The sequence below is a fragment of the Taudactylus pleione genome, unplaced genomic scaffold (genome assembly GCF_031769625.1).
Source record: "Taudactylus pleione unplaced genomic scaffold, aTauple2 ptg000442l, whole genome shotgun sequence".
NCBI classification, from domain to species: domain Eukaryota; kingdom Metazoa; phylum Chordata; class Amphibia; order Anura; family Myobatrachidae; genus Taudactylus; species Taudactylus pleione.
The window spans coordinates 8,022,762-8,041,684 of NW_028284844.1; the positions used below are offsets into that span (position 1 = coordinate 8,022,762).

The 18,923-nt window shown below is 45.7% G+C and overlaps 1 protein-coding gene across 2 annotated transcripts in view; it reads left to right on the forward strand.

Moving 5' to 3' along the window:
* FYB2 (FYN binding protein 2) overlaps positions 1–18,923 on the forward strand; it is an 85,643-nt gene that overhangs the window by 57,643 nt on the left and 9,077 nt on the right. The window contains exons 16-19 of one of the 2 annotated variants that reach the window (XM_088447887.1): positions 2,215–2,283; positions 3,773–3,798; positions 17,443–17,506; positions 17,591–17,680. In XM_088447887.1, the coding sequence (XP_088304013.1) occupies positions 2,215–2,283; positions 3,773–3,798; positions 17,443–17,506; positions 17,591–17,680 (249 nt within the window). Of the gene's footprint in view, positions 1–2,214; positions 2,284–3,772; positions 3,799–17,442; positions 17,507–17,575; positions 17,681–18,923 lie in introns of both variants that reach the window. The other variant, XM_088447886.1, reaches the window with a different exon arrangement.

The window sequence follows — 18,923 nt, forward strand, 5'->3', positions numbered from 1 at the left end:
ATATTATACTCAAACATTGTCTTTCCACATGGTATGTACGTACAACAGTATTTATTTAAAATATTAGTTTCTTTGCCTTTATGTGACTGTACTATTGGCATAGTAGCCGAACAGTGTGGTGTGCAGCACAGTGATGCTGGATGTAGTTGTTGTCCGGCCAATTTACCAGCCAGGAGAGAATACACAGGCCCAAAGTGTATAAGTGAGTTGCGCAGTTGTTTGGTGCTGGCGGCGGTTAGTCCACACGTGGTACTGCTTAACCAGTTCTTAGGTTTATTGAACCAGGTAGACTCAATAAGCAATAGAAAGACACAGGAGGAAGCGGTATGAAATACCGCTGGCCGCATGGCCGTGAGTTCGAATATCGCAGCGTGAGGCAGACAGCTGGAGAGATCCCGGCAGCGGCAGCCCGACAGCGCTGGAAATCCCGATCGTCCCTAGGTAAGTACTTACTAACCTACCTAACCCTAACCCTCCTTAGGGGTGCCTAACCCTAACCTCCCCCCCCCCCCCTGTGCCTAACCCTAAAACTACCTCTAAGTGCCTAAACCTAACCCCCCCCTTCCCCGCTGCCTAACCCTACGTCCCCCGGGGGGGGGTGTGCCTAAACCTAACCCACCCTCCCTCTAGCCTAACCCTAACCCTCCCGGGGTGGTGCCTAATCTTAAGTCTCCCCGGGAGCCCTAAACCTAATTCCCGCTGCTGTCCGCTCGCGGCGCCCGGCATCACTTCAACATTTAACCCTCGCCGGGATAAAGCAGTCGGGAAGCTGGCTGTCGGGCTTACGTCAGCCGGCTTCCCGATTGCATCCCACACAGGGATCTGACAGGTGTAACAGTAGCAATAATGCAGCCTGGAGCTTAAGGGTACCTCTGGGCATTGTAGTGCGTCAGGCAGTGGTAAATGCACCAGCGGATGGTAGTACTATGCCCCTTAAATATAGTGTGGTAGTATAGTGTACTTGCAGTGAGTTAGCAGGGTCTGCATGGCTATTAAGTGTGAGAGAGTTGCGTCCATTCGGCAAGAGCACCAGGGGGAGAAGGTGAGGAAGGCAAAAAATGTAGCGAATTAGTAGCCCATAGCTACTAATTATAGATGGCTTTATCCTATCGGGGCCAAGCTTGGTAACACTGACAGCTTCGCAGCCTCCATAGAAGCCTACAGGGGCTGCAGCTGCTGTGGGACCGCGGTAGATATGGAGATATCCGCTGCGGTTCCTCCTTCATACAATGGGGGATCCTTAATATTTGCGGATAACCCCAAAATTGGGTGTTTTCTGGGATTATCCTGCAAGTATTATTTGATAAATAGACCCTTAAGTGCCCCCTCACTGGTACATTACAATGAATTTTTATACAATGGTTCATAGCAAACACCAATTGGTGTTTACCGATGTCTCTCTTTCCTCATATACCCATAAGGACGTACAATCAAAGTCATAAGCGTCCTGCCACTTGGCAAGTCATAAACCATGTTTTGCATATCTCCACCCCCTGTCCTATCGCGCCTACACATGATCAATCCTTCTCACCGCCCAGTTATGACCATCATCCAATTGAGTCTTTGTTACACCCACTATATTCTAATTCTGCCCTCATCCATTCTAATTCACCCGTTCTGTTTGAATGTTTCCCAGCATGTGTTCCCATACATTTGTTATTTTGTTGCTGTCGTTTTAAATTGTATGTACCTGCTTGTCTGCTAAATCCGCTCCCATTTCCTAACACTAAGCCCTATTTCTTGTCAGTACTAAACTGTGCAATGCTTCAGTTTTCACTTGCTTCTGTACACAGGGCCTGCTTGAGAATAGATCTACCAAACCCCAGTATTAGGGACATGTCCATGTTGGGAATACCGGATCCCTATTTAATATGCTGCACCATCCATTGAAGGGGGTGTGGCCATGTTATGTTGTGGGCGTGGCTGGCCTCCTCGGCAGCACCCACCCACAGGTCCAGGTACTTTGTAACCATTTTCCCCCACTCTCTGTAGGAGGGTGGGCATTGGAGGGTTGATCCTGGATGGAGCCATTGGTGATTAACATCGATGGCATGTTCTTTCTTAGTTAATGGATAGCCGCCTGTCTCCTGACATATTAGCTCAGCCCTCAGAACCGCCCGCTTTCACTGTAGGTAATGAGTATTTAATGACTGTAGTTCTTTGCCATTTTTTTCTTTTACAAATCTTTAGTCACTTTTTTAATCTAAATTTTAGTATTGGTGGAAAAAGTAAAAGACTTGGGAACTTATTCCGCAAGGACAAAGGCAGAAAATATGATTTAGGGTAAGTTGTGTGTTAAGTAGATTTAGTGAACTGTAAAATCTAAAAATGTCACATATTGTATGTAATACTGGTAAATTTTCAAGTTTAAATCCTTTTTTCTTGGGTCTCTGTACCCCTGTTATGACCTTGCTCATACAGTATATGAGGTATGTGGTCAGATTTGCGGCAGTCACTATATTTAATTATGGGAAAACTGCAGGTTTTCTGTTTTGTTTTGTTTTCCAACTTTATACAACAATAAATGTACTGTACTGTTTGTACATGTCTGTTTGCAGGTTTTATTAAACACGAGATGTAGTTTATATCCTGGCTGTCGGTTTCCGGTGCTGAAATCCCTACACCAGTCAGAATCCCGGCACAAGCATCCCAACTAGGGCCCGTATTCAATTTGAGCGGACCCGCGATTCTTTTTTGCTTCCCGGACTTTTCGCCTACATCGCGTGTTTTGCAGGCGGAAAAGTATCGACGCGTGCCTGCTTATCCCCGTATTTTCATTTGAAAGTAGGCGAAAACGGGACCCGGCGAAACTTAAACAAGCGGAAAGTCCTGTCAGATTTGGGGAAATCAGCCTGACACCCCCCAAAAGATGCTCTGACATGGGGGTTCCCTATGGTACCCCCCGATTTGGCTTGCTGAAGGTATTTTGGTGTTTTTAAACGGGCTCAATAGCTGCTAAATAGCGTTTTTGTATAAGTGGTGAAGAATAGTATTCCGATTTTTTTGCAGAAAATTACTTATCCCAGAAAATTTGGGGTACTTGAAAATGGGGGTCAGCATGTTTTAAAGTTGCTAAAGTGAAGTTTAAAAAATTGTGAAAAATCCACCTGCCTCAAACCCCTGCAATGAAAAAAACACTTTGGGCATACTTGGGGACCCCCCCAGAGTCAAGTTCGCTAGTTTTTATCTTTGTCCCCCAACATTTTTTTTGGGTGTTCTTAAGTCTTTTTAAAAAAATTTTTTTGACAGTTTACCTTTGGGGGACTGTCTGAAGGCTGCACGGGGGTTCCCGCAACGTTGCACCCCAAAACCCCACTTCTGCAGGCAAAAATGATGTCACCTGCGAAAAGTTTTTGCCAAAAACAAGCAAAAACGGCTTTTGTGCTCCAAATTGAACACGGGCCTAGAAGTATTGGGGTTAGGGGTAGGGGTAGGTTTAGGCTGCAGGAACGGAGGGTTAGGGGGAGGGGGAGGCCCTTGGATATGACACCACTGATCTGTTTTGCGCTGGATAGGAAAGCGTTGAAGCCAGATAAAGTAACATATTTAATAAAAGTACAGGGATGGTATCAAAAGACCCATAAATGAAATTCACGAGGAGATAAAGTCTTAATTTCAGTTCAGACGTCCTGGTCAGGTTCCAGGTAAAAACACTGGTCACATGGTCACAGCATGGCTACCCGCTACCCGTAAATAGGGGACTAATATAATAATAATAATATTAGTAATGACTTTTCTCATCAATTTTATTTACATATTTCTGTTCCTGCAGATCTGGATACAGAAGACCTAATTTAAGTAAGTCTTTTATAATCTATGGTTTAAAAATTGTCAGCAGCATTGATTGATTGCAAAGAGATTGGTGCTTGTAAACACTGACATTATTATATTACCAACGTCACCGCGCCATTCTGTTGAAAAGGGGACGGGCGTGACTCAGAGATGGACGCTAATGCCGCCGGCGCTGCATCGGTGTACACAGCTGGTGTGCAAAATGTGCAATTGTCGCAGCCGGATTTGTAATGAGGCGCCTACCTGCGGCTTCGCAAATCCAAGTGACCTGTGTACAAAGATGCCGCTTCGCTCTCAGATCATACGATGATCACAGATTTCAGTAACCCCTGTCGAAGCCGGATGATTGGCTGAGACAGAATCTGTTAGAATCAATATCTGCACAACGCCATTTTGCGACTGCCCGCCCAACGCCATTTTAGCAAATCTCACAATCCGTACATACGGCGATGTTATTATTTAGCGTTGTGCGTCTCCTACGCAATAGAACACTATTAAAAGTCCTTACTAAAACTATATGTACATTTCTTAATACCCATAACAGGAACAACTCTGCAAAACACGTATCACGGTGCACCCCACAAACACGTAGACGCACAACGCTAACTAGTGTCTTTTCTTAATATCCTTACACTTACACATTGCACACCTACATAGAAAGGTTCCCTAGCATTAAGGTTAATATTCAAGGTTATATTCATTATTAATTATGTTATGAAGTGACTGTATTTGAGATCTAAGGTTTAGTACATGATAAGCAGACCGTGTTTGGTGCTATTCTAAACCACTGTTTATTTGCAGACTTCCGGTTCCATCGGTGAGGAAATCGCAACATGCGTCTGCGAATTATGGATTATAGAGAGATAGGCATTGAAATGCACTCTGTAATGTAATGTTTATTAGCCAGTTTAGACTTGTTCTTCGGCGGGAAAATGGACACAAAGAGCTGTTGGAGGCAGAACTATTACAATACAAACTGACCTTTGCAGGGGCAAACGCAGGATTCTCAGGGAGGGGTTTCCATTATATAAGTCTACACACACACACATGTATAAGTAGGTGCGTGCGACAGAGGCCCCCAGTAGTAGTCCTCCCTATGTAATGCCCCTTATATAGTGCCCCCAGTAGTAGTCCTCCCCCTATGCAGTGCCCCTTATATACTGCCACCAGTAGTAGTCCTCCCCCTATGTAGTGCCCCTTATATACTGCCCCCAGTAGTAGTCCTCCCTATGTAGTGCCACTTATATAATGCCCCCAGTAGTAGACCCACCTATGCAGTGCCTTATGTGGTGGTCACCCCTATGCAGTGCCCCTTATATAGTGCCCCTGTAGTGCCCCCCCAGCAGTGCCAGAGCCCCAGTAGTGGTCCCCCATATGCAGTGCCACTTATATTGTGCCCCCAGTAGTAGTCCCCCCTATGCAGTGCCCCTTATTTAGTGCCCCCAGTAGTGCCCATTAGATAGTACCCCCCAAGCAGTGCCAGTGCCCCCAGTAGCGCCTCCCCCCAGCAGTGCCAGTGCCCCCAGTAGTGCCTCCCTCCAGCAGTGACCCCCAGCAGTGCCAGTGCCTCCACTAGTGGTCCCCCCTTGAAGTGCTTCCAATATAGTGCCCTCCAGTAGTGCCTCCCCCAGCAGTGCCCCTTACATATACAACGAAAAATTCACAAAAAAAAAACAAAAACACTTACCTGAATCCCTGCTCCTGTGCCCGTCTCCGTCCGTGAGCCGGAAGGTGGAGCCCGGCTCCGGCAATGCTTCCCTCTGTCTAGCACAGCCCATCCACTGCCAAATCAGCTGTCAGCGCTTCCGCTTCAGGTGGTATGAAATCCACCTGACGCGGAAGCGCTGACATCTGAACTGGCAGGGGCCTGGCCGGGCAGCGCCACGCAGCCGATCGTGGGTGGCCCGGGGATGGTGCAGAGATGGAGACGAGGCATACTGCGACATATGGGTCAAAATGACCAAGAAGTGTAGAACACCTTTTCCTAAGATTGGTAGCTTTGATTCGGAGGTTCTGAACAATCTCAGAGACAGTATATGTTTAGTGAAGTCTCTGAAGAAAAGGTTAAAGTTTAACGATTGCTTGAAGTTGTGGCAGCACGAGGGGGATATGTGGCTTAGCGGTGTGCACACGATGCAAACTAGCGTCTCGTGCACGACGCAAGGGAGCGCGTACGCAAATAGCATTGCATGCGCGCTGCAATGTAGCGCGCACGCACAGCGAGGTAGCGTTGCGGAAGGTAATGTCAGTAGTGCACGCGCACCACCACCGCCCTATGCGGATGGGGGTGAAGGTACAGTCGATCTAAAAACTCATAAAAATGTAACAAGTAACTTGTACCCTCTTCTAAGTAACTATAAGGAACATGTTTATGATGCAGATGATGAACCTGTTATGTCCGCTCTTTCCCATGTTGCACAAATGTTAAATGTACCACCACAGCAAGCACAGGTAGCTGCCCCGCTAGTACCAGAAATGGAGGTAGCCCCACCAGTACAGGAAGTATTAACACCCGCTTTAACAGTAGCAGAGATTACTAATACCATACGTAGTAGCAGTAGGCTGAACCCTCAACTAGGTAATCAGGCCAAAGGTAGCATTATGGCAGGCATCCATCTCGTCCGGACAATAACTGTTCCCAATGGGAATCCAGACGTGCATGGTGTAGTGGCCACAAGGGATGTAGCGATGCATTGTCCATGGACAAGAGCAGAACTACGTTCCATAATGACAGATTTCCCTGACCCTAGGAAAGAAGTAGCAAAGTGCCAGAGATTTGTAAAGGATTTAGGTAATGCTCATGAGCCAACCAATAAAGATTGGCAAGTGGTATTACGGGCATGTCTTCCACACAATACCGATGTGAAAAAGTTTATCACGGATTGTGTATTGAATGGAGATAGTCCCATAACTGGTGTAGGTAATCAGGACAATATAACCCACATTGTCACCCAATTGGCTATATTTTTCCCATTAATTGTTAACTGGAGTAAAATCTTCACGATTAAGCAGAAAGAAAGTGAGTCTGCAGCAGATTATTTTACCAGAGCGCTGCAGACTATTACCCAATACGCAGGTATTGAGGATATAAAAGACAACACCCATTACAGGGAAATGACAATCACAGTGCTTATGGATGGTCTTAAGGACTCTCTAAAAGCCAGGGTTCAGACCTCACTTCCTGGGTGGAGGGGAGTTACAGTGGGGACACTCAGGGAATCTACAATTGAACATGATAAAAACATCTTTAGGAAGAGAGAAATGCAGAGCGAGAAACTAATGGCTGTTAGTATTCAAGCTCTGGAAGGAATGCAAATAACACCTCAGCAATCTTATCACACACAGCCACAATACACTCATCCCACACAACCTCCAAACCCTTATCCCTATACTCAACCACAATCATTCATCATTCCCAACCCACACAACAACAACCTTTCACAACACGTCAACCATGAAGGTGTTATAGATGTAACCAGGAGGGCCACATAAGTAAGTTCTGTAAGGCTAGGAAATGGGAAATGCCAAACCAGGGAACACCGAACATACCCACAGAAGGGGCACACACAACAGAAAGGACAATTCCAGCCATCACCTGCTCACGTCGCAGCAGTGAATGCTTTGCTGGAAGAAGATAGTCAGCTCTAGGGGTCAGGTTACACCTGTAGTCTACAGGCAGTCAGGTTAACTGGGGATGTTAGAGAAGAACCTGTAATGTTAATTGATGTAGCTGGTACTAAACATTCTTTTCTTGTAGACACAGGGGCGACCAGATCAGTGATAAAATCTCCATCTAATTTACAGGTGACCAGTGAAACAGTACCAGCAATGGGTGTACCTGGTAAAGTGCAACATTATCCTTTAACCAGTTCTGCAGAGGTTACTATCGGTCCATTGCATACCAGGCATTCCTTCCTCCTGGCAGCAGCGGCCCCTACTAACCTACTGGGAAGGGATTTATTATGTAAAATGGGATGTGTCATTTATTGTACCCCTGATGGTATATTTCTAGATATCCCAGAGAGCATTGCGCACGAGGTGAAGGATATACTGGACACTCCCCAAAGGTTAATGTTTCACTCTACTGTTTCAGATAAAAATCCATCTCAGGTAGAGCAAATGCTATCCCAAATACCAGGTTCACTTTCGACCAAAGATGGACAGGACACTGGATTAATGGCAAATGTAGCTCCAGTAATGGTAAATCTATAAAGCGGTAGGCAAGCTCCAAAAATTCCCCAGTACCCATTAAATCAGGAGGTAGAGATAGGGGTTTATCCCATAATTGAGCGGTTATTACAACAGGGACTTTTAGTCCGTACAGCCAGTGTAGCCAACAGTCCCATCTTTCCTGTGAAGAAGAGTGGTGGGAGGGGTTATAGGCTGGCACAGGACCTTAGAGGGGTTAATAAGGTAGTAGAGAGCCAATTCCCCATAGTGCCGAATCCAGCTGTCATCCTCATGCAGATCCCACCAAATGCAACCCATTTTACAGTCATTGACCTCTGTTCTGCCTTCTTCTCTGTTTCTCTTCATCCTGACTCAGTACCTATTTGCATTTACATACAGGGGGGTACAATACACATGGACACGATTGCCCCAGGGTTTCATAGACAGCCCCAGTATTTTCTCCCAGGCCTTACACGACTGTTTACAATCTTTTCAACCTGCCAATGGATCTGTACTAATACAATATGTAGATGATTTATTGTTATGTTCTGCTTCGTTTATGTCATGTTTAAATGATACTAAACTACTGTTGCTTCATCTCTCACAGACAGGACACAAGGATGCTAAGGACAAATTACAGCCATGCCAGACTAGGATCAAATATTTGGGACACTGTCTAACCCAGGGATTACGACATCTGACCACTGACAGAATCCAGGCCATACAGACCATGACACTGCCGCAGAACCAACAGCAAATCCGTACCTTCTTGGGAATGTGTGGATACTGCAGAATGTGGATCCCAGGTTTTTCTATTTTGGCTTTACCATTACAGCATTTAGTCTCTTCCTCAAGGCCCGATCGTGTCATACACACAGAGGAAACAGAGCAGGCTTTCCTTAATCTTAAGGACAGTCTGACAAAAGCCCCTGCATTGGGATTACCAGATTCTGAAAAACCGTTTGATTTGTACTGTACGGAAGCTAATGGTTGCGCAGCAGGTGTCCTCATACAAAAACATTGTGATACCAGTAGGCCCGTAGCATACTACAGTGCACAATTGGACACTGTGGCAAGATCACTCCTAACGTGTTTAAGAAGTGTAGCAGCAACTGCTCTATTGGTCAGTAAGAGTGAGGATGTAGTATTAGGCCATGATATGATTGTCTATACACCCCATGCTGTATCTGCTTTGCTAAATTCTGCCCAAACCAGACATTTCTCCTCAGCTAGGTTCACGAAATGGGAATTAACTCTAATAGCACCTGCAAACATCACCATTAAGCGGCGCAGTACGTTAAATCCAGCAACGTATTTACCATATGTGCCTCAGGATGCACAAAGGGTGGAGAGAGGTGAGTCGCTGGTGGAAGGTGAGATCTGTAGGTATAGTGATGCACATGATTGTATGGAATATTTGAATCAGACCTTTACTGCAAGACCTGACATATGGGACACACCTTTAGAAAATGTAGATGTGACATTTTACACGGATGGGAGTTGTCATAGACAGACTGACACTGGAGAGTTATGTACAGGTTATACTTTTGTAAATGACGAAGACATCATAGAAGCCGCACCTCTTGGTCCACCTCACTCGGCCCAAGTGGCGGAGCTGGTGGCACTAAGAAGAGCGTGTGAATTAGCAAAAGGCAAATCTGCTAATATCTACACTGACTCTAGGTATGTCTTCAGGGTAGTACATGATTTTGGTGCTCTATGGCATCTGAGAAATTTTATGACAGCAGCAGGCACACCAGTCATACATTCCAGACATATAAAAGGACTACTGACAGCGATCCAATTGCCTAAGGCAGTGTCCGTAATTAAGGGTAAAGCCCATACATGTGAGGATGATCCGGTGTCACTGGGCAATAACAGGGCAGATGAAGCTGCCAAATGGGCAGCAGGTTTAAGAATAAACATGCCAATTAACCAAATGATGTTTCAAACGATTGATATGCAGAAATTAATTGAGATGCAAAATTTGTGTTCCATTCAGGAAAAGGCAGTCTGGAGGTCCAAGGGATGTGGGCAAGAGTCCTCTTGCCCTTCTGCTCCACGGGAGGTTTTCTGTCCTCGCTAAGCTCGCCTCTGGACAAGGTAAGCCGGTGGCACCCAAGGCATACTACCCAAGCCTGGCTGAGGCAGCGCACGGTCTGACTCACCTGGGAAAGCAAGGTATGTGCAAGTTGGTGAGAGCATACTGGTGTGCACCGGGTTTTTCCTCCCAAGTGGAAAAGACAGCAATGTCCTGTTTGACCTGCTTGAGGAAAAACATTGGGAAAACAATCCCTACCGAGCCATCCCACATTCCTCCGACCGACGGACCTTTTCTGGTAATACAAATTGATTTCATCCAATTACCACCCTGCAGGAATCTCAAGTATGTATTAGTGTGCACTGATGTGTTTTCTAATTGGGTTGAGGCATACCCAGCTGCCATTAATACTGCTGCATTTAATGCTAAGAAAATTGTTCAGGAGTTTGTATGCAGATACGGTATCCCTAGAATTATTGAAAGTGATAGAGGTACTCATTTCACAGGTGATGTCTTCCAGGACATGTGTAAGTTGATGGGTATTAATAGTAGACTTCACACCCCTTACCGACCACAAGCCAGCACCAAGGTGGAGAGGATGAATGGTACTATTAAAAATAAATTAAGTAAGATCATGGCAGAAACTGGACTGGGGTGGCCAGAAGCACTACCACTTGTCCTTCATAGTATCAGGACAACTCCTAGACCCCCTCTCAATCTGTGCCCCTTTGAAATACTGTTTGGTAGACAACTTCATTTGATTATAAGTCCGCAGGAAGATTTGAAAAGTTTCAACAAGGTTACTGTAAGGTATCTTATAACAATGAGTAAACCGTTAAAGCAGCAACAGCAGAAACTGAAATTGTTGCCACGTGATATGCCAGAAACAAACTGTCATGATGTTGAACCTGGAGAATTTGTTATGATCAAAAATTTCTTGCGTTCAGGTTGTTTGACAGATCGGTGGGAAGGTCCGTATCAGGTGTTGCTGACAAGTACAACTTCCTTGAAAGTGGCAGAGAGAGATACCTGGGTCCATTCCACTCACTGTAAGAAGGTCAGCCAACCGGTGGAGAGACAAGGCGGAATCGAGGCAGGTAACGTAGACCTGTCAATTGCGACTCTGTTTCGGGAGGGATGATTATGATGCATTCTATTCCTTATGTTCTCCCCGACGATGTATACTTTATATGTGGTAGGAAAGCATATAAGTGACTCTCTTCGAGTTCAGAAGTTTGTTATCTGGGAAGAGTAGTCCCAGAGGTTATGACCCTTACACATGGTGAAATGCTTGGTATTCATAAAAACACACCCATCACCATTTCTTCACACACACAGTATGAACACCGTGACAAAAGAAGCATGATACCTGGTGATGTACATAAAGCCACACAGTTAATTAGTGAAACAACTGGATTTCAAATTTTAGTAGCATTGGATCCCACCAGGATCGCTCGGAGTACTCTAAATTTCCAATATACTGTATTCAAGATCTTGCTAAATTAATAGATAATATCACCGAGATGTATGATGACACGTTTAGGTACACAGGTAAGGAGTTACAGGCCTACAAGAAAGAACTGGTGCAACATAAACTAGTGTTAAATTATTTAACAGCTGTCACTGGAGGGTACTGTGTGACCTTAGCCACCCAATTTGGTATAAAGTGTTGCACATACATCACAAATGATACTAGTGACCCCAAGGAGGTGATAGACTGGAAGATGGACGAAATTCTGCAGTTAAAATGGAAATTTCGAAAGAACCATAATGCTTCAGTGGCTGAAGTAGAGGAAAAGGTAGAAGAATGGGTTTCTTGGTTGAACCCAGTGAAATGGTTCTCTGGCCTAGGAGAGTGGGTCCAGGAAATGGTTGCTAGTATAGGTAAACTCCTGATCCTCATATTGGTTGTCATCATAGTAATTGGCTTATGTGTCAAATGTGTTCCTATTGTGTTGAAATGTGGAAAATGTAAAGATAAGGTAAATCGAAGGAATTAAATTACAATGGTGGTCAGTAGTAACAGTATGAATACTGAGGTAAATGAAGGACTGCATTACAACCCTGAACTGGAATGTACCATCAGATGATGTATAGTTTTAGCCATGCATGAAATGTATTATTAAATGTCATTTTAAACATCCTAATGTAAGTCCCTATCCCCTTCAAGACTTCCTTTATAGGTTAGGTGCATCCCCTCATGTTTCCCATGGTCTCCCAAGATCTGCGGTGTTCGTATAAGGGTAGTTTTATGTCCCCCCTCAAAGACTCATTATTGATGGTTTAAGAACCACCTTGTGCCATCCCAAAATATAACATTAAATAATATGCCAATAGTGTACGCCTAAATGAATTTTAAAATCAGAGTGTGATAGCGTATTGTTTGCTATCAATGGGTGGACTGTCGAAGCCGGATGATTGGCTGAGACAGAGTCTGTTAAAATCAAAATCTGCACGACGCCATTTTGCGACTGGCAACAAGACGCCATTTTGCGAATGGCCTCCCAACGCCATTTTAGCGAATCTCACAATATCCGTACATAGGGCTATGTTATTATTTAGCATCGTGCGTCTCCTACGCAATAGAACACTATTAAAAGTCCTTACTAAAACTATACGTACATTTATTAATACCCATAATAGGAACAACCCTGCAAAACACGTTTCACGGTGCACCCCACAAACACGTAGACGCACAGCGCTAACTAGCGTATTTTCTTAATACCCTTACACTTACACATTGCACACATTTCCTAGCATTAAGGTTAATATTCAAGGTTATATTCATTATTATGTTATGAAGTGACTGGATTTGAGATCTAAGGTTTAGTACATGATAAGCAGACTGTGTTTGGTGCTATTCTAAACCACTGTTTATTTGCAGACTTTCGGTTCCATCGGCGAGGAAATTGCAACATGCGCCTGCGAAGTATGGATCATAGAGAGATAGGCATTGAAATGTACTCTGTAATGTTTATTAGCCAGTTTAGACTTGTTCTTCGGTGGGAAAATGGACACAAAGAGCTGTTGGAGGCTGAACTATTACAATACAAACTGACCTATGAACTGTATCGTAACAGAAGAACCAGGAAGAAGAACCAATGGGATTATGCCAACTTGTTCTATTGTATTGCCTATCTCTGTAAGGGTACATAAGCAAGCACGCTGGATCTGATAGTTAGTCATCTTTCTTTTCAGTTGACGGAGGTTTCATAGTTGATGCCGGGAAATCTGGATCCAGAGCGCATGCGTACTGTACCTTGTGATCGTATAATTTGTTTGCGCTAATTGCATTTAGATCACAGTGTGTAACTATGTGCTTTTTGGTGAATAATATCTTTTTGTGCTTTGGAACCACAATCAAAGTCTGGAAAGCATTTATTTCTTGTGCGACTTACAACGCTAAATAGCGACATTTAGGGTGTACAGATCATTAGGTTTTCATACCCCAATGCTACTCAGAATGGGCGCAAGAATGCAGACGCCGGAGCCATTTTCAGGTGCAGGCTGTGACATACCCAGAAAAATGGTTGCGACACGTCTGCGTTCTTTGTCATCGCTTCCCGTTACCTCCCACAAACTATCCCTGACTGCCAATCACATGCGAGGAAAAAGTTGCTGCAGGCGACTACGGTAATGTACCTTGACACATGCGTAGTTTATCAATAATCGCTCAACTGCAAATATATCATCATAGCGTCCATCTCTGAATACGGACCGATATTGGGATTGTTGCTGAATACTGGTACACTCCTCAATCAGATGTCTGATTTTATTCTATAAACTTCTATACAAAAAAAAAAAAAAAAAACCTGATTCCGGGCAGTCTGCATTGGTTTTAGCAACTTTTTGCTCACCTGTGCATCGGTTGTCAGTCACATCTCCTATTAAGTTCACTGGCCTGGTCACATGCAGGACTGGATGCACGATCCCCAAAAATGCGATCAAACCTCTGAAAATGCCTTTGTAGGAGGTTTGACCGCATTCCCCATATGCATCAAGCTCCGTAAAGTGAAACTTTCTGGAGCTTGTTTCCTATTAATGCCCGTTTTTTTTAAGTGATCTTGAGCACAGGTGACTAAATTAGTAGCTCATTAGTTGTGATTTAGCCGTCTTTGCTCAGTCATGGATATCCTAAAAACCTGGACTATTAGGGTGACTTGAGGACAAAGTTTGGAAATACAGCTGTTCGACAGGGATGCAATTGGGAAGCCAGCTGACCTTATACCAATAGCCGGCTTCCCGACTGTCATATACCGGCGAGGGTGAAATGCCCGGCGTCTAGATGTAGACGCCGCTCATTTCCCCGGCGCCCGGCATCCCGATCAAAGAGATGCCGGGTGCCGCGAGCGGACAGCCGCGGGGGGGAGGGTTAGGTTTAGGGCTCCCGGGGGGGACTTAGGGTTAGGTACCCTCCCGGGAGGTTAGGGTTGGGCTAGGGGGAGGGAGGGTTAGGGTTAGGCACCCCCGGGGGGAGGTCAGGGTTAGGCACCCTCCCGGGGGACTTAGGATTAGGCAGCGGGGAAAGGGGGGGTTAGGTTTAGGCACTTCCAGGGGGGATTAGGGTTAGGCACTTGGGGGGGAGGTTAGGGTTAGGGGGGTAGGTTAGGTTAGTTAATACTTGCGTAGGGACGATCGGGATTTCCAGCGCTGTCGGGCTGCCGCTGCCGGGATCTGTTCCAGTGTCGGGCTGCCGTTGCCGGCGGTATTTCATACCGATTCCGTTTAACATGTTTATCTATATCCATCACTCTCACTGCCCTCTACACAGAACACTACAAGTTAGAGTGGAGTTAGGTACTGATTCACTACGGAGCGCTATTCTTATACGCACGCAACGCAGTTGCTAATATCAGTGGTGACATGTAAATGTTGTGCATGCCCATTGCGATCGCAGCCTAACATAAGGACGCCCACTTCCCCTTACTCATATCCGTATACTTGGCCAACATAGTGAAACAATCGGTAACATCGGACCCATACGCACAGTTATGGCAGGTCAGATCTCACTCAGGAATTGCTGACTTCTGCGCACGCTATGAGGCCTCAGGCTGTGTATGGTATCACAGTGGATAATTTATGTACACCCCTGCAACGCCGTCCCAACACACTGGCACGCCTGCGTTCGCCCAACCACCCTGCATTCAGCATCCAGAGCGCACACCTGACTCTGTGCAGTAAGTCAGGTAATCTATCGGGTACGTTTGTCAGACACAAATTTTCCTTGCAATCCCGCTGTGTAAATATCAGGAACTGTTTATGATCATATAAATCCTCAACATATTTTCAACAAATTTAATGCATAATTGTGTTATAGGGGTCTATTTACTAAGCAGTGTTGGGAGACAGTGTGAAAAGTGATAAGGTGCCAGCCAATCAGCTCCCAACTGTCATCTCACAGGCTTTGTTTGAAAAATGACAGTTGGGAGCTGATTGGCTGGCACCTTATCACTTTTCACTCTGTCTCCTAACACTGCTTAGTATATAGGGCCGATTCAGACCCACTCGCGAGCGGCTGTCCGCTCGCAAGTGGGTCGATGTTCTGGACTGAGCATGCGCACGACGGAGGGAGCTCCGTCGTGCGCATGCACCAGACGCGACGAGCGAAGGAAAGTCCTTCGCTCGTTGTGTCTGATCAAAGGGGGCGTGCTGTCGATGTTGATTGACAGCACGCCCCCTTTGGTAGGCGTGCCGGGGGCGTGCCTCCCTGACGGGGGCGTTCCCATGGGAACGCCTCCCGTCAGAAGCCGGCCCACTGACATCACTAGTGATATCAGTGGGAGTGATGGCTCTGATAGAGCCAAAATCACTCCGGAGCTTGCGGTTGAAAACCTCAACCGCAGGCTCCGGCTCGCAGTTTCGATGGTCGCGATGTTCACGACCATCGCGGCCATCAAAATGCATGCTCGTATAGCCTGTGGGTGGTGACCCACAGCTATACGAGCGTCCAGGAGGACGCTCCATTCTCATGGAGGCCAGCCCTCATTCAGAGCGTGCGCTCTGCTCAGAGCGTACGGCTCTGAATGAGGGCCATAGTCCCCATAATGTGGAAAATGTTCAGCCCTTGGGGTTTTAACCAGATCCTGACTAAAATTGCTCTAGCTGGACTGGGAGATTAGTTTCAAACTGTAGAGTAAAGTATTGTATCAATTATTAGATGCATAAAAATACTACATTCCAAAATAATGCTTTCATAATAATAGTATAGCGATATTGCCATAATATGGGGAGTAGCAGTGCAAATTAGTATATAGGCAGCAGGGGACATGGCACAACATTTATAAAATCTTATACCCCTTTTCGACTGGCCAAAATATCCGGGCTATACCTGTGTCAACCCAGGTAGCGGCTCAGGCTCAGTGGAAATGGGTAACCCGGGCCTTCTGACCCAGGACCCGTTTCCAGCATGGTGATTGGGTGGTATTCAGAAGCTGTCACTGGAGAGGGAGAGATCACAACCTCCCCGTATTGTCTGGTCCATTCCGGTTTTTACCCCGTCCCCGCTTCATATGGGGAGGCTGTAATCTCTTCCTGCCTGTCTCCCCGGTAACAGCTGTGACATCATCCAGCCTCTCGAATGAGCCCCCCCCGGGCGCCGGTCCGCTCCGGTTTGCCGTTCAGGGGACAGCTGAACTTTCCGGCACTTGGTGATGACATAATCGCCAAGCACTGGCCCTGCACCCGTGTGCAGTGTGAACTGCGCCGACCTGGGATATTCCCGGGTCAGCGCCGCAGTGGTAACTGGGTGAATCCCGGGTCTGATCCGCCTTGGAATAGTGTTCCAAACCCTGGGACAGACCTGGGATTTTGGTGGAAAAGGGGTATAAGTAGCCCCTGTGAAAGCAAAAACTGGTACGGATAACAGTTGGCGTAGTGGATGGCATTATTGCCTCACAAGTTCCATTGGTGACCAAACTACTATCTGTGTGGAGTTTTTATATTCTCCCTGTGTTTCTGTGGGTTAACTCTGGGTGCTCCGGTTTCCTCCCACACTCAAAATATACTGGTAGGTTAATTGGCTGCTGACAAAAAATATTAACCCTTGGTGTGTGTATATGGGGTAGGGAATATAGACTGTAAGCTCCACTGGGGCAGGGACTGATGTGAATGGCTAAATAGTCTCTGTAAAGCGCTGCGCAATATGTATATATAAATAACTGGTAATAAATAAATAGTTCTTTTGTTTAATAACTTTATAAATGTAGCAAATTTTATGCTAAACAGATTTTACCTAGTACTGCATATCGGTTTCTCCTTGTGTAATACATGTCCCCCAATGCCTAGAACCCAAGTGTTTGGTGCCACCTGCTGGCGTGATTTTTTTTATTGGTGCAGCTTCCCATATTTTCCGATTTATTGAATTTTCATCTTAATTAAATCATTCTAAAACAAAATCCTTCCTAAATAATAATTGATTTTTTATTTTCTAATTTCAACAGCCGCGACATCTCAGGAGGGAGCTGAGAACTCTACCTATGATGACATTAGCACACCACAACAAAAGTGAGTTAGTTCTGTTTCTTTGCTTCCCAGCCATAGATGGGACAGAAAGACACTAATGTATAATTAAAGTCATTTACATTTAAGAGAGAAGGAAGAGAAGTCGGCAGTTTGGAGAACAATATTCCACTCAAACAAGGAGCAGAGAGGGAGATCCGAGAGCCTAGGAGCGGAAGGGTCTGTATTTAATTGTGATTTCATTTTCTACAAATAATTTCACTCTTAAGCAACCACTAAACCACCGTTGCCGACCTCTCTGGCTGCCTCCTCTGGGAAGCTTTGCAGCCAGGTCGGTGGGGGTTGGCGGCAAAGTGGGCAATGGGGTGGGCATTATGGCATGATCGGGTCAAACTGCCCCTGCTGTAAATTACCGTGGTTACCTGCAAGCCTGGGGCCACAAGTCGCGCCATCAAGCCGCCCATACCGCCCACTTTCCCTGAGGGCGAGGAGGGAGACTTCCCGGTGTCCGGGAGAGCGACCCGAGATTCGGGAGCCTCCCTGACTTACCGGGAGAGGAGGCAAAAATGCACTAAGCATAACATACAAAAAGATCTAATGTGAAAAAGGCACCTTGCAATTTTAAAACCTCTTAGTATATGTATACTGTATATACAGTGACTATAAAGAACTATTCCGGTTGGGCTTACCCCTTACAGCGATTTTATTTCCTTTGAAGCCTTCCCAGCAGCGCTTGCTGTTGCTGTATCACTTGGAATATTAAGTCCTAGGATCTCTTTCAGCAGTCCGGTACAGTCATCGTCTAGACACCATCATGTCGACACTTACAAATTGACGACATGTTCAGAATGGTGAACATGAAAAATGTCGACATACAATTTTCCGCATGAGCCTAACATTTCTATCGATGACAGTTTGAAGATGTTGAAATTTTAACCATGTCGACATTGTCAGTTGACATTATGGTGTCGGCATTGTGATTGTCAACATAATGACTCGTTACCCTCTTGCAGACTGCAGCAGGTTTTCCGCCAAGATTTGTCTGTATTTCATGCTACCCCTTTTTTTTTTTCTTTCCTCTATTTTGGAGTCCATGGAGCACAGAGCCACCTCCGTTGTCTGATGGTAGTGACTGTGTTTTTTGGGTGTACTTGCTGCATCAGGCATGCACCAAATATCGGACAGGATGCACTATCATAGTGCGCTACTTAGCGCCACACACCACATTCCTACTGATCGCATATGCACTAACATATGCGATCAGTAGCACAAAGGACAGCTCTTCCGATAAGAGCTGTCCTTTGCAATCCGCGTAGCCACGTTGACTTCCGGCTTTATGACTTGGGAGTCCATCTGCGTATGCGCAGGTGCCGCGGTGCATGCTGGGAGGGATCCAATCGGATCCGTAATACCAGAGCGATGCGGTGGAAGCCCATAGACTTCAATAGGGTAATGCCAGCAA